Source organism: Ziziphus jujuba, chromosome 8 (genome assembly GCF_031755915.1).
Source record: "Ziziphus jujuba cultivar Dongzao chromosome 8, ASM3175591v1".
Lineage (NCBI taxonomy): Eukaryota > Viridiplantae > Streptophyta > Magnoliopsida > Rosales > Rhamnaceae > Ziziphus > Ziziphus jujuba.
The window spans coordinates 28741290-28754097 of record NC_083386.1 but is presented as its reverse complement, the minus strand read 5'-3'; the positions used below and the strand labels follow the sequence as shown (position 1 = coordinate 28754097).

The window sequence follows — 12808 nt, the reverse complement described above, 5'->3', positions numbered from 1 at the left end:
TCTCTAAACAATTAATCTTTGTCAATAATGTTACTTTTGTCAAAATAATTATTAAATTTATTTATTAAATTATATATTTTAAATTATTGTTGATTGACATATTGATATAATTTAAATATAAAAAAATAAATTTTTAAATAAATAAATCAATTAAATACTATTTGTTATATCATTTAACAAAAATAAATTTGATGAATATTTTAATAAATTTAACATTATTAAATTTTTATTATATACAATTTTTATCAAATCCTTTAAGGCTGTACATTTCCCTGAAAAATGAAAAAAAAACCCAAAAAAACAAAAAAAAGAAAAAGAAAAAAAGTTAAGGCTGACAGAATCAAACCAGGGTTAGGGTATTGGCGTGTCCAAACAAGTGGGGAAAGAAAGGAAGTCAATTAACCGTTATATTGGCGCCATTTTTACTCATATATAAAGAATAGTTTTAGTCCAAACGCGGTATTCAAAATGGATTACCGTGAGCGTGTGAGTTACACCCAATGCCAGTGGGTCAAATTTGGCTACACCTTAAACAAAAACAAGAACGCCTTTATTACGTGGCGGAACCTGGTTGGTTGGTACATGTTAGACAAGGCTATTAGTAAAGAAGCGAAAAAATCGTTGACTGGGTACCTGTACAGACCCTCAAGAGAAAAAGACTTGGAAAAGTCCAAGAAAATGAACATGAAAATGAAATTGCGGAAAAGACTTGGAAAAAAGTTGTTTCTTGATCATATACTTATTTTTCATTTTCTGTTTTTCTTTCTTTTTTTTTTTTTTTTTTTTTGTCCTTTCTTTTCTTCCTGCAGGGAATGCAAACAAGCTTTCTGTTTAATGGTAGCTCTTAAAGGCTGCCTTCATGCTTTCTGGTTTGGTTTTTTACTGAAAAGAATTTTCGCCATGCCATGTTTCTCGGAAAATCGACCAAACCAAGGTTCTTCTTGACTTGCCATGTCAGGTCAGCTCCCACTCTCTCTTTCTCTCTCTCTCTCTCTCTTTGGTTAGCAGTAGTTATATGTTATTAACCTGTTTGTTTGCTGATAAAAGAATCATTTTTTGTATTCTAATGTGTGTGTTTATTTACAATTGTAACCAAGTTAATTTCTATTTTTTTTTTGTTTTTGTGTGTGTGTGTGTGTGTGTGTGTTTATTTATTTGTAATGACTATTCTGAAGCTGCCACCGGTCAACAATACTTGGATTGCCTTTGAATATAAGTTTTTGGAGTTACTACTTACTTGATGATCCAGAAGTCTTTGCCTTGTTCAACTTATTAATAGGAAATCAGATTTCGATTAAAATTATCTTCCATTTTCTGTTTGTTATAATTGAAGTTGTTTTTAATCTATTTTCACAAAACCCCATTTTAGGTTGTTTTTAATCTATTTCCACAAAACCCCATTCTGGGTTATTTCTGAAATAGTCACAATGTAGGTACTATCACCATGATTGGAGTTTTTAATTGGGTTTTCTTTCTTTTTCCTAGCAGCAACTTGATCAGGCTTCCACCTTTTGTGGTTGCATTGTGTGTGTGTGGTTCAGCTAGGGAAAAAAGGGTGGTCTTTTTGTTCTAATCAGCTATGGCCAAGGAAACGATGATTACTATTGCACTTGTTCCAGTGTCCGAGTTAGTCTCTCAGACTGTGATTTCTTTATTTGATACTATTCATGCATCCAAAGAGGTTATCTTCCAGAAAGAGAATTTCCAGATATTCTCCAGATTTTTGGAGAGGACCTCAATTATTTTAAGAGAGTTGCCACTGCAAAATATTTACAATCCTGAGAGCTTAAAAAATGCTTTAGAGATTCTTCACCGAGAGGTTAAAGTTGCCAATAAGCTAGCTATGGATTGCACCAAGAGGAACAAGGTATATCTATTGGTCAACTGCAGGAAGATTGCAAAGCAGTTAGATAGGAGTACAAAAGAGATTAGTAGAGCACTTAGCCTAATCCCTCTGGCTTTGTTGGATGTCTCTTCTGCTATTAAAGACCAGCTTAGCAATCTTTGTGAGAATATGCTGGATACCGAGTTTCGAGCAGCTGTGGTTGAGGAAGAAATTTTGGCCAAAATTGAGTTGGGAATACAAGAAAGGAATGGTGCTCGGTCTTATGCAAACGATTTGCTCTTTCTGATTGCTAAGACACTTGGGATCTCCACTGAGCAGGGTCAATTGAAGAAAGAATTCGAAGATTTCAGATGCGAAATAGAAGATGTCAATCTGAGGAAAGAACTTGCAGAGTCTTTACAAATGGAACAGATTATAGCATTGCTTGAGAAAGCTGATGCAACATCATCTGCTGAGGAAAAGGAGAAGAAATATCTTGAAAAAAGAAATTCTATGGGTGGCCAACCATTGGCACCACTGGCGCGGTTTCGTTGCCCAATCACTCAGAACATTATGGTGGATCCTGTAGAAACTTCCTCTGGCCAAACATTTGAAAGAAGTGCCATAGAAAAGTGCTTTGCAGAAGGGAACACTCTGTGTCCCATAACAATGCTTCCCTTGGACACTTCAGTACTTCGTCCTAATAAAACTCTCCGACAATCTATTGAAGAATGGAAGGAGAGGAACACAATCATTACAATAGCCTCTATGAAACCCAAACTCCTGTCAAGTGAAGGAGAAGAAGTGCTTCAAACCTTAGACAAGCTGCAAAGTTTGTGTATGGAAAGAGAGTTGCATCGAGAATGGGTAATAATGGAGGACTATGTACCGGTTCTTATTGGACTTCTCAGTGAAAAGAATCAAGAAATTAGAAAGCATGCTCTTGTCATTCTCTCGATGCTTGCAGCGGATAGTGAAGCGAATAAGGTATATTTGAAACCCTTTTATATTGTGATTGATAAGGCTAAAACCGATTAACATTTTCATCAATAAGCTTGAATTCGGTCCAAAGTGATACTTTTCAAGGTTTTAGTTTTATCTTGTTTTCAGAATAATGCAGTTCCAAATTCATCTACTTAAATTTTGGCAGGAAAAAATAACGAAAGTGGATAATGCACTAGAATCCATTGTTCGCTCACTTGCACGCAAAGTTGGGGAGAGTGAGTTAGCATTGCATTTGTTACTAGAATTATCTAGAAGTAGTGCAGCCCGAGATTGCATGGGAAACGTTCAAGGCTGTATACTTCTCTCAGTGACTATGTTAAGCAGTGATGATGATCATGCTGCCAGAGATGCAGAAGAGCTTTTGGAGAATTTAGCTTTCCTCAATCAGAATGTTAAACAAATGGCCAGAGCAAATTATTTTAAACCTATGTTGCAGCTTCTTTCTTCAGGTATGCTTGAAAGACAGGCAGTTAGATGCTTCATTATATGTTTTTAAATTTGGTCACCACTAATCCTGTTGTAGTTGATTCTTAAAATTAATCCTAAATTCATATAAGCAGAATGGCTAACATCAAAGGTCCTTCTTTCTTTATCTTTTTTCCCTTACTAGTTTGATTATATTTGAAATTTGAGATTATTATAAGCCTATAAGACATAACAACGGCTATAAAAGCATTTAGAAAAAAAAATCATCATCATCAATGTTTGTTCCTTTCAAAGTTAAGGTATAGTTTATGTATGGTACAGATCTTCAATGTTGTTGCATCATGTGTCCCTTCAAAGCACCCTACTTGCACTTGACAGTACGACTCATATAAGAAGTAGTCTGCAAATTAGACACAATGAGAAAGATGAGAAAGTAAAACATTAACAAAAGCATATCAAATTGTTAACAGAGAAACTGAATGTGGAGAACTGCATGTTTCTAGTTGTAAGTTGTCTTATCGGTTTTTGGCAAATTCTTCCATTTCTAGGGTATTGTTGGGATGAGAAAAGTATGTATATATTTTTCAACAATAATAGCATTCAAGTTCTCATGTCAAGTTTTCAGTTCTATGAATGCAGGTGTAAAGTTTGAAGTTTAATATTAATCTTCAAATGTATGAAGCTTGCTAAACTTGTATCCTTTCACCAGGAAAATGTCATTTTTTTTTTTTCTATTTTTATACTTTCTTCTTTTGTTAGTTTGTAAATTTTGGTTTTGTTGTAACATTTTCTTGATGCAGGAGGTGAAGAAGTTAGGATGGTCATGGCCGAAACACTGGCAGAGATAGAGTTGACAGATCACAATAAATTATCCATTGTAAAGGATGGGGCACTACCACCGCTTGTCCAAATGCTTTCACATGGAGATATAGACATGAAGAAAGTGGCAGTTAGAGCTCTTCTGAACCTCTCTAATCTACCAGAAAATGGCCAGCAGATGATTAAAGAAGGTGCAGTTGGACCGCTATTTGAACTTCTGTATCGTCACAGCTTAGCAGAACCAAAGTTGCGTGAACAGGTAGCTGCCACAATTATGCATCTCTCTGAATCAACATCCACTCAAGAAGTCAATCATGAGCAGGTGTTGTTGTTGGAATCTGATGAGGACATTCTTAAACTTTTCTCCCTTGTATCTTTGACGGGTCCTGACATCCAACCAAGCATTCTCAAAACCTTTTATGCATTGTGCCAGTCTCCTTCTGGTTCAGATGTCAGAATGAAGTTAAGACAGGTAAATATCCTTGTTTCTTCTCCTAGGATCTTGAACAAGAAACACCATAAAAAAATTGGCCCAAAATTCTCATTAAAGCAGCTGTATTTGTCATACTTTACATTTGGGCGAATAGTGGGATACATAAGGGGATAGTAGCCTCTTTTCTCAGAAACTCCACCCATACCTTTGTTTTTGTTTGAACCAAAAACTTGAAACAAGTCCATTATTCATTTTTCAAAGACACCATTTTCCACGGGCTACAAGGGTCCTGGGTAATGAACTTTGCTTTCTAGGGGAGATTTTAAACTTTTCTTCTCTTCCACTCTATAAGGATTACCTTTACTATCCCAGATCAGAACATATTTTTTTACCCCTCTTTAATGAGGTTCAGGCTCTTTCCAGTCCAGTAATTTAAAAAAAAAAAAAAAAAATCATTTGAAATTAACTATTGCAATGTCTTTTGTGATACACAGCTCTCTGTTGTCCAAGTACTGGTCCAATTATGTGAGGCTGCAACTCATAGAGTTCGAGCAAATGCTGTGAATTTGTTCTATTGCCTGACTAAAGATGGTGATCACAGCACATTCCAAGAACATGTTGGTCAAAGATGCATTGAGACCTTGCTCAGGATCATTGAAACATCTAATGATGTTGAGGAGATTGCTTCTGCGCTGGGTATTGTATCCAATCTGCCAAAGAACCTAGAAATGACTCAGTGTCTTGTGGATGCCGGTGCAGTTCCTAAAATCTGTGCTTGTCTCACTGATGGGAATATAGATGCTTCATACAGAAGGCAGGTTGTAGAGAACGCTGTTGGAGCTCTTTACCACTTTACAGTCCCAACAAATCAGGAATGGCAGAAGACAGTAGCTGAAGCTGGCATCATACCAGTACTAGTACATTTGTTGACTTCTGGAACTTCTTTGACAAGACAAAAAGCAGCCATTGCACTTAAACAACTTTCAGAAAGTTCAAATGTCTTGAGCAGGCCAGTAAGGAAGAATGGAATTCTGCAGTGCTGCTTTTCTAAACCGGAAATTGGCTGTCCCGCACACTTGGGCATCTGTGAGGTTGAGTCTTCATTCTGCCTTTTAGAGGCTAAAGCCCTGGATCCTCTTGTTAGAATGGTTGGGGAGACAGATCTTGGTGCCTGTGAAGCTTCTCTTGATGCACTATTGACATTGATTGATGAGGATAAACCACAGAATGGAAGCAGAGTGCTTGACAATGCAAATGCCATTGCGCCAATTATAAGATTACTGAATTCAAATTCTGTAGTGTTGCAAAGGAAATGTCTGAAAACCTTAGAGAGGATTTTTCAACTGGATGAGTTAAAGAAAAAATATGGAAGCTCAGCTCAAATGTCATTGGTTGACATTGCTCAACAGAAAGCAAGTGATATTAGAGATATGAAATCTCTGGCTGCCAAAATACTGGCTCAATTGGGTTTGCTTGGTAATCAGTCTTCTTTCTTTTGACATATGAAAATGTCTTGTCACTTATATTGTACTTTAGAATAAAGAATCACAAAAAACCGATTGGTGTGACATGCATATCGAAGAGAATGGAAAGCTAAGCTCATAGTTAGCCAATTGAATTCAGATTATTTTGGCACAAGATGTTCAGTGAATGTAGGTGGAACTTGATTTTTGTTGTAAATAATAAGGTGTGAGATTTGATACATTGTTGTTGTTGTTGTTGTTGTTGTTATAATTTAAATTTCTAAGGAATGAATGATAGAATGCTGTGTGAGATTTTTTATTTTTTATTTTTTTTAGATTTCAGTTCTAATTCTAGACATAATTTTTTAGTTCACTATATGCTCCATAGTCGATATCCCTCATCTTTTTTTCTCTTCTTTTTAATGATTTAAAAAAAAAAAAATCAAAACCAAGAAATAATGTTGTTGATATTTATTTATTTATTTTTTTTAATGCAACTTCTGAATTACTTAATGAGATTGAAAAAAGAACAATAAATCATTTCAAAAGAGAGAACAATGTTCCCTTAACCTGCCTACTGTCCAAAAGATTTAAAAAACAAACCCTATAACTAAATGCCTTTATCAATTCTTCTTAATGATGGCCACATAAAAATCCTAAGAAACTATTTACAGAAGAAGCAAAGATCGAAAAATTATAGAGCCATAGATTTATTAAAATCTTCAATCAGAAGACAGGGCAGCCATCCACAACGATTCCTTTAGCAGTTGGACAAGAAACCAAAGGACAGCCCTCTGGATTGTTTCCCCACCAGTTAATAGCAATGTTCTTAGATCCCACAGAAAGGAATATCAATACTGACATAAAAGCAGTTCCAGCATCAAGTCCACCAGAAAGAATATAGTTATAGCGCTTCCACAAGCCCGGTTTATAACGGAAGAAAATGAACCCCGAAATAAATCCTACAATGAGCCAACTAGTGTAGTTGACAGCACTAGCTGGTGGCATCATGGATGTGGAACCCAAAAGGACTGGCATGTTGATGAGACGAATCCAATTTTGTTTTGGAAAAGCCTTGTGTGCAAGCCAAGCAAGGAAAGGAGCAACAGCTCCACCAAGGAAGAACCAATTCACCAGCGCATATTCGCCAAGGTTTCCAAAGATTCTACGTGGCCCGACGAGTCCCCAGATGACAGATGCATCAAAGAACACGCGGTCCATTGGACAGGTCCAAGGACTGTCAGGTGGCAGCATGGAGACATCACAGAGATTGGTTATTTCTTCCATCAGCCACCATGCAGTTAGCAGGTATACAATTACTGCCACGACTGTTCCTACAACCTGTAATATAATCATACAACAATTTTAGTTTTTATATGACCAAAAAAAAAAAAAAAAAAAAAATTTGTCCCTGCAATACAGATTTGAGATCCTGAGGAAAATAACAAAAATTACCTGTGCCATAAACATTGATCTCGGCGGAATCTTCATGTAGTGTCCCAGCTTAAAATCTTGTATAAAAGTAAGAGCTTGAACCATGCTGATATAGCCATATACTTTGAAGCACATATTGGCAACAGGGCGTCCCGGATACAGGTATCCAATAACATATTCTGTGATGATGTTCAAACCTGGTGACTGTTTTTTTTGTTTTTATTTTTACCAGAAAACATGCACAAAACCCATTAATTAAAGAGTTATAAACTGACGTATAATATCGATTTTGGACAAGTGGTTTTGAAACTGAGCTTAAAAGTATAGTTTGATATTATTATTATTACCTGATTTGTTGTGGCACTGATGACACCGATTGGAAGAGTGAACCCAATAGCAATGGCACAAGCAAGCAATACACCCCACCAAGGCAATTGGAGTGATTCATTGTAGTACTGACAAGCAAAGAGGATAAGAGCAATGTTCGACACAAGGACGATAAGAAACCACCAAGTGGGCACTGATCTGTACTTCTTCATAAGCCTTGTGTGTATATCCATTTTCTTTTCCCCCCCAAAGGCCTTTACGCTTTCCCTCCATATGTCACTGTATGACAACATGTGCGCAAACGATTTGAGTTTTGGATTCAAGTTTAAGGTTGAATATAAGTTTGGTTTTTTTCGCTTCCATGAGAAAATAGCTACGATTTCAATCACTACTTTTTTTCATGCTTCAGTTGTATTAAAAACAAAAAAAACAAAAAAAACAAAAAAAAAAAGTGAGGGGGGTTGGTTTGTGGGGAGAATGAAGTTTCACAAAATGATACATGAGCCGTTACCTTCCATTAAAAAGAAGAACATGGACCACTGTAGAAGAAAGTGCAGCAAATCCAAGACCATAAGTCATGGTAAAGAAGGTGCTCATATGTATAGGTCCTGCCTTAGCATACATATCCCGGTCGAGATGGAAATTGGAATTAATGATGCTCAAAATGTCATAGTTCGAACCATTAGTGGTGAAAAGATTAGAAGAGTATATTGGGAAAGTCTTGGCATTGTAAACATCTTTCCAGTAACAGAGGGGTGTCATAACATACATCACAAAAAAGAATCCAACAGCAATATTGGCAGTGGCAAACCATGGGCTGGCTAATGGACTACCAAGGTACGCAGAAATTGTAGCCCAATCAATCCCAAAAGAACCAACACCAAGACCATTTAATCCAGAACCAATTTGTTGGACCAGGACAGATTTAGGAGCAAGCCAACAGACCCAAGATATAGATGTTATCATTACGAGGAGATAGCCTGGAATGATATAGTAAGCAAAACTACAGACCAAGACTAGGATGAAGAACTGGGTGCGAGTCGTGTAACCTTTTGGTCTCTTTTCTTTCTCATGTAGAGCTCTGCAAAGTTGAGAATTTTACTAAAATAAGGGGGAAAAGAAAAAAAAAGATACATATATATATATATATATATAGGATTCTAGGAAAACCAAGATATTAGATTGTTGGAATATTTTGGTACAAGTCACAATTTACCTGAACAAAGAAACCTGAACCAAATTAGAGGGCCACCACATCTCCCCTGGCTCAACCAGGTGTTTCCTGAAAATTCCAGCCCATCCAAATCCTAATACCTGTGTAATTAATACAGCATGAATATTGAATACCAACTACAAGATTATAACCTCTGTGATATATACATATAAATAATTGCTGAATTGGCAGCAGGCACAGTGATATAAATATACAGTCCGGCTCAGGTGTGGATACTAACTTGTGTTAGCATCCTCACCTTATCATATATATATATATATATATATGTACATATGTATCAGCAACAATGGATCTCAAAAACATGAACTTTATTCTAGGGGATAAAATCACTAGGTTACGTTAAGCCAAAAGCATGACAGACTTCTCCAAAATATTTCTTCATTTTCGACAATGACATAAATGAAAATGGAAATGTACACCTGTAATATAAAATCAAAAACAAGAAATGAAATAGAAGAACGAGACAAACGAGAGAAACAAACCTGAGTAGTAAGCATAAGAAGGAAGGCAGGAAAGAAGGATAATTTCCTCTTATAGAAGAGCTTAACAGCAGTCAAAATATGTACAGCATAAACACTTCCAGAACCAGAATTGGCAAATATAGTAATCAAAACATGTTCCTTAATATTAAAAGGTCCAGGATTCATGGTGAACTCCCATTTTGTACCCTTGAAAAAGGGTCTTGTTGGCAAAGTCCTGGCCATCAAATGGCCAATAGGTACCACAGCAATCTGAGCAGAAATGGAGGAGATGGACAGTGGCATTTTTCTATACCAAAAGAACTGGTTCACGAACGACAGCAAAACACAAGAACACAAACCCAGAACCCACATTCTGAAAGTGAGCACAGGGATGGTTGGATCATCAGTCTTAGGCACTGTCAAAGCCACTTGTTTAATTGGGCATTCCTCATCTTCCCCCTCCACAGAAGAACCCCCAACAGTTGCAGTTTCAGATAAAGCAGCCATTGGTCATTAACCAAAGTTCAATAACCTATCTCCAAAGTTGATCAAATTACAAAAAAAAAGATACAAAAGGTCCAAAATTAAGATGTAAAGACTGTGCACATCCTTTGCAGCCTCAAAAAAAAAAAAGAACAAGGCAGGGAAGGATCAAAAACAAAAACAAAAAGGAGTCATTGCTATAATTGTGAATGAGTTCAAAAAGAGTCCTAATTAACTGGAAAGAGTATATACTTTGCTACTTAGTAGCAAGAGGTTGAGTATAAGTAGGATTACAACTGAATGCAGATTCCTAGCCACGTGCGATTCTGAAATGCTGGCAGACTTTTAAGGAGGGTCCCAACTGTTTCAACCAATAAACTCTCAGCCAGAATCCTGAAAGATAATTATGAAATTTGAAAACGAATAAAAAATAAACATTTTATATACACGAGTACTAACAAAGTTTTTTTTTTTTTTGGTAAATAAGTGGTTGCCTTATGGGTGGGTTGAGTGATATGAAGTTGCATTCACATGGGATTTTGGCCATTTAGTTGTGCTGGGCACTAAATGACCGTACTTTCATACTAAAGAAAAAGTGTGCTAAGTAGGTTTATATATATATATATATATATATATATATTGTTTGTATTAAAGTTTTTTGTGTTTTTGGGTTGGTTCTTGGTAGGTAGGATAGTAGGGATAGATTTCACTTTGTTGAGTGAATCTTTTTGTTGCTAGATGGATATAGATGGAGACGAACAGGTAATCAATCATGTTTTATTTCAATGGACATTATAGAATTTTGGTACGCTGCTTTTCTTTTCACCCACGTAGCTCCACCACTCAAAATCACAAAATTAGTGACAATTTAGCGGCAAATGATAGACAGCCAACAAGAGAATCGAAGCTCCTCCTTCTACGATCTAACAAAAATGGAAAACCTCTTTTTCCTTACTGTATTTCTGATCAAGAAAAAAATAACATCCATATTCCCCTTATTTTTGTTTTGTTTTCTTTTTTCTGTCTTTTAAAACATAGGAAGTTGCTATAAAATAATATTATTGCGGGCATCAAATTGTTTAGCTGGTGATATCAAAGTTTGAAAAATACAAAAAAGAATTTTTTTTTTCAGCATATAAAAAGAAAATTTAGATTTTAAATAAAAATGGATAAATTTTTTAAAAATCTACAAAAAATTTCAATTTTTTTTATAATTTTTATAAATATTTCCGTTAAAATATCCATATTAATTCATTTACTTCGTTAAAAAATTCATAATTTTTGTACAAATTTAAAAAATTTTCATGAAAATTTATAAAATATTTTATAATTTTTTATTAAAAAATTTATAAATATTATTGATGTTTTGTAAGATATTTTACTCAATTAACTTTATTGATAGTTTTTTTTTTTTTTTTATATTTTAATTGTCTTACAAAATTTAAGCAAATAAAAAAAATATTTAATAAATATTGTCCAAAATTTCGTCAAATGAATTTACATATTTCATTGTTTGAGAAAAACTAATATTACAAATCACAAGTCTACTTATCCATTATTAGACATTTTTTTGTAATAATAAATTTAATATTTGTATAAATATTATAAAATAAATAAAAATTAAAATGTACATAAAAATTGAAAGATATAAAGTGAATATGCAATTATTAAAAAATAAGGATATCTAATGGAATTATACTAGATATTTTATTATATTTTAATTAATAAATAATTTTATCAAATGTATATTTTTTAATTTTTCATTAATAGTTATATATTTATAATCATTAACTCTTAACATAAATAAATTGATTTAAAAAAAATATAATATCCATTCAATATTTTTTATAATTTATATAATCAATTTAATAATTAATTGATTAAATAAACTAATCTTTAAGTTTCCAAAAAAAATTTCATTTTCTAAATTAAAAATTTTCATTATTTTTTAATTTTTAATTGATATTTGATAATTTTTAATATTTTTATAGATAGTTTTATATTTTGAACTTTTTAATATTTTCATTAATATCAAAATTTAAAACTTGATAATAACATGTTATTATTTTGTTGATTTGTATCGATTTTCACATCTCATTTTAAAATTACTATATTATAAAATTAATAATGTTATAGATACCAAATTGTATATCAAAATATTGATAAAATAATATATATTAATATATTATTCATAAAATGTTAATATAATTTAAATATTAATAAATCATTTTTATGAATAAAAAATAAATATTTTCACATCATTTATTTAATAAATATTTTAATAATTCTCCCGTTGTTATACAATCTGTAAAAGAAAATTAAATATTTTGATAATCCTCATTTACGTCAATTATTCTTTAGAAAAACACAAAAAAAAAAAGGGGGTCAACTGTTTAGGCTTTCATCATTGGAAAAAGAAAATACGTTATGCGTAACGAGGAAACGACGACGTCCTTCTCTTTCCAAGTCCCACATATATAATTACTTTATTTTATTATTTTTTTCTTTTTTCTAATATTTAAATAGTTACTTTTATTTCTCCAAAATCAAAACCATTTAATTTCCCAAGGTATCTCAGCGAAAAAGGAATATCATCATGGTTATACTGATTTATAACTTCTATTATTTTCTTGCCGTTGAAAGAAACTAAAACGCAATCGTTGACACCAAAATGTTCCTACTCAAATTTCTATCCCATATAAAATTCTATTTTATAAATTATTTGTTCAAGTCCTTATAATGAAAGCAATAACCGAGCAAACATTTTTTTTTTTTTTTTTTTGTTTTTTTGCGGTCGTTTTAAAGGAGTGATAGGTGAATGACTCGACAGGCTAACGATTTGACAGCAGTAATGGCTAGTCGTACACATACATAATTTTCCACCCATTAAAATCCAGT

At 33.6% G+C, this 12808-nt stretch overlaps 2 protein-coding genes across 4 annotated transcripts; one reads left to right on the top strand and one right to left on the bottom strand.

Moving 5' to 3' along the window:
* Positions 1-705: 705 nt before the first annotated feature.
* LOC107403411 (U-box domain-containing protein 43) lies at positions 706-6210 on the top strand. 3 transcript variants are annotated; one of them, XM_016010294.4, is made up of 5 exons: positions 706-958; positions 1542-2812; positions 2976-3279; positions 4057-4547; positions 5003-6210. In XM_016010294.4, the coding sequence occupies exons 2-5, from the start codon at positions 1580-1582 to the stop codon at positions 6005-6007; spliced, it is 3033 nt and encodes a 1010-aa protein (XP_015865780.3). In that variant the 5' UTR covers positions 706-958; positions 1542-1579; the 3' UTR covers positions 6008-6210. The 3 variants fall into 3 exon arrangements, with proteins under 3 accessions (XP_015865780.3, XP_015865779.3, XP_015865778.3); XM_016010293.4 differs by having other exon boundaries at positions 707-958; positions 1486-2812; XM_016010292.4 differs by having other exon boundaries at positions 708-958; positions 1489-2812.
* Positions 6211-6432: 222 nt separating this feature from the next.
* Positions 6433-10178, bottom strand: LOC107421811 (oligopeptide transporter 6). Its single transcript, XM_025075749.3, has 6 exons — positions 9449-10178; positions 8949-9046; positions 8244-8813; positions 7753-8011; positions 7427-7609; positions 6433-7312 (listed from the first exon to the last, which is right to left on the bottom strand). Exons 1-6 carry the CDS (start codon positions 9932-9934, stop codon positions 6698-6700), a joined length of 2211 nt encoding a protein of 736 aa, XP_024931517.2. The 5' UTR covers positions 9935-10178; the 3' UTR covers positions 6433-6697.
* Positions 10179-12808: the final 2630 nt, after the last annotated feature.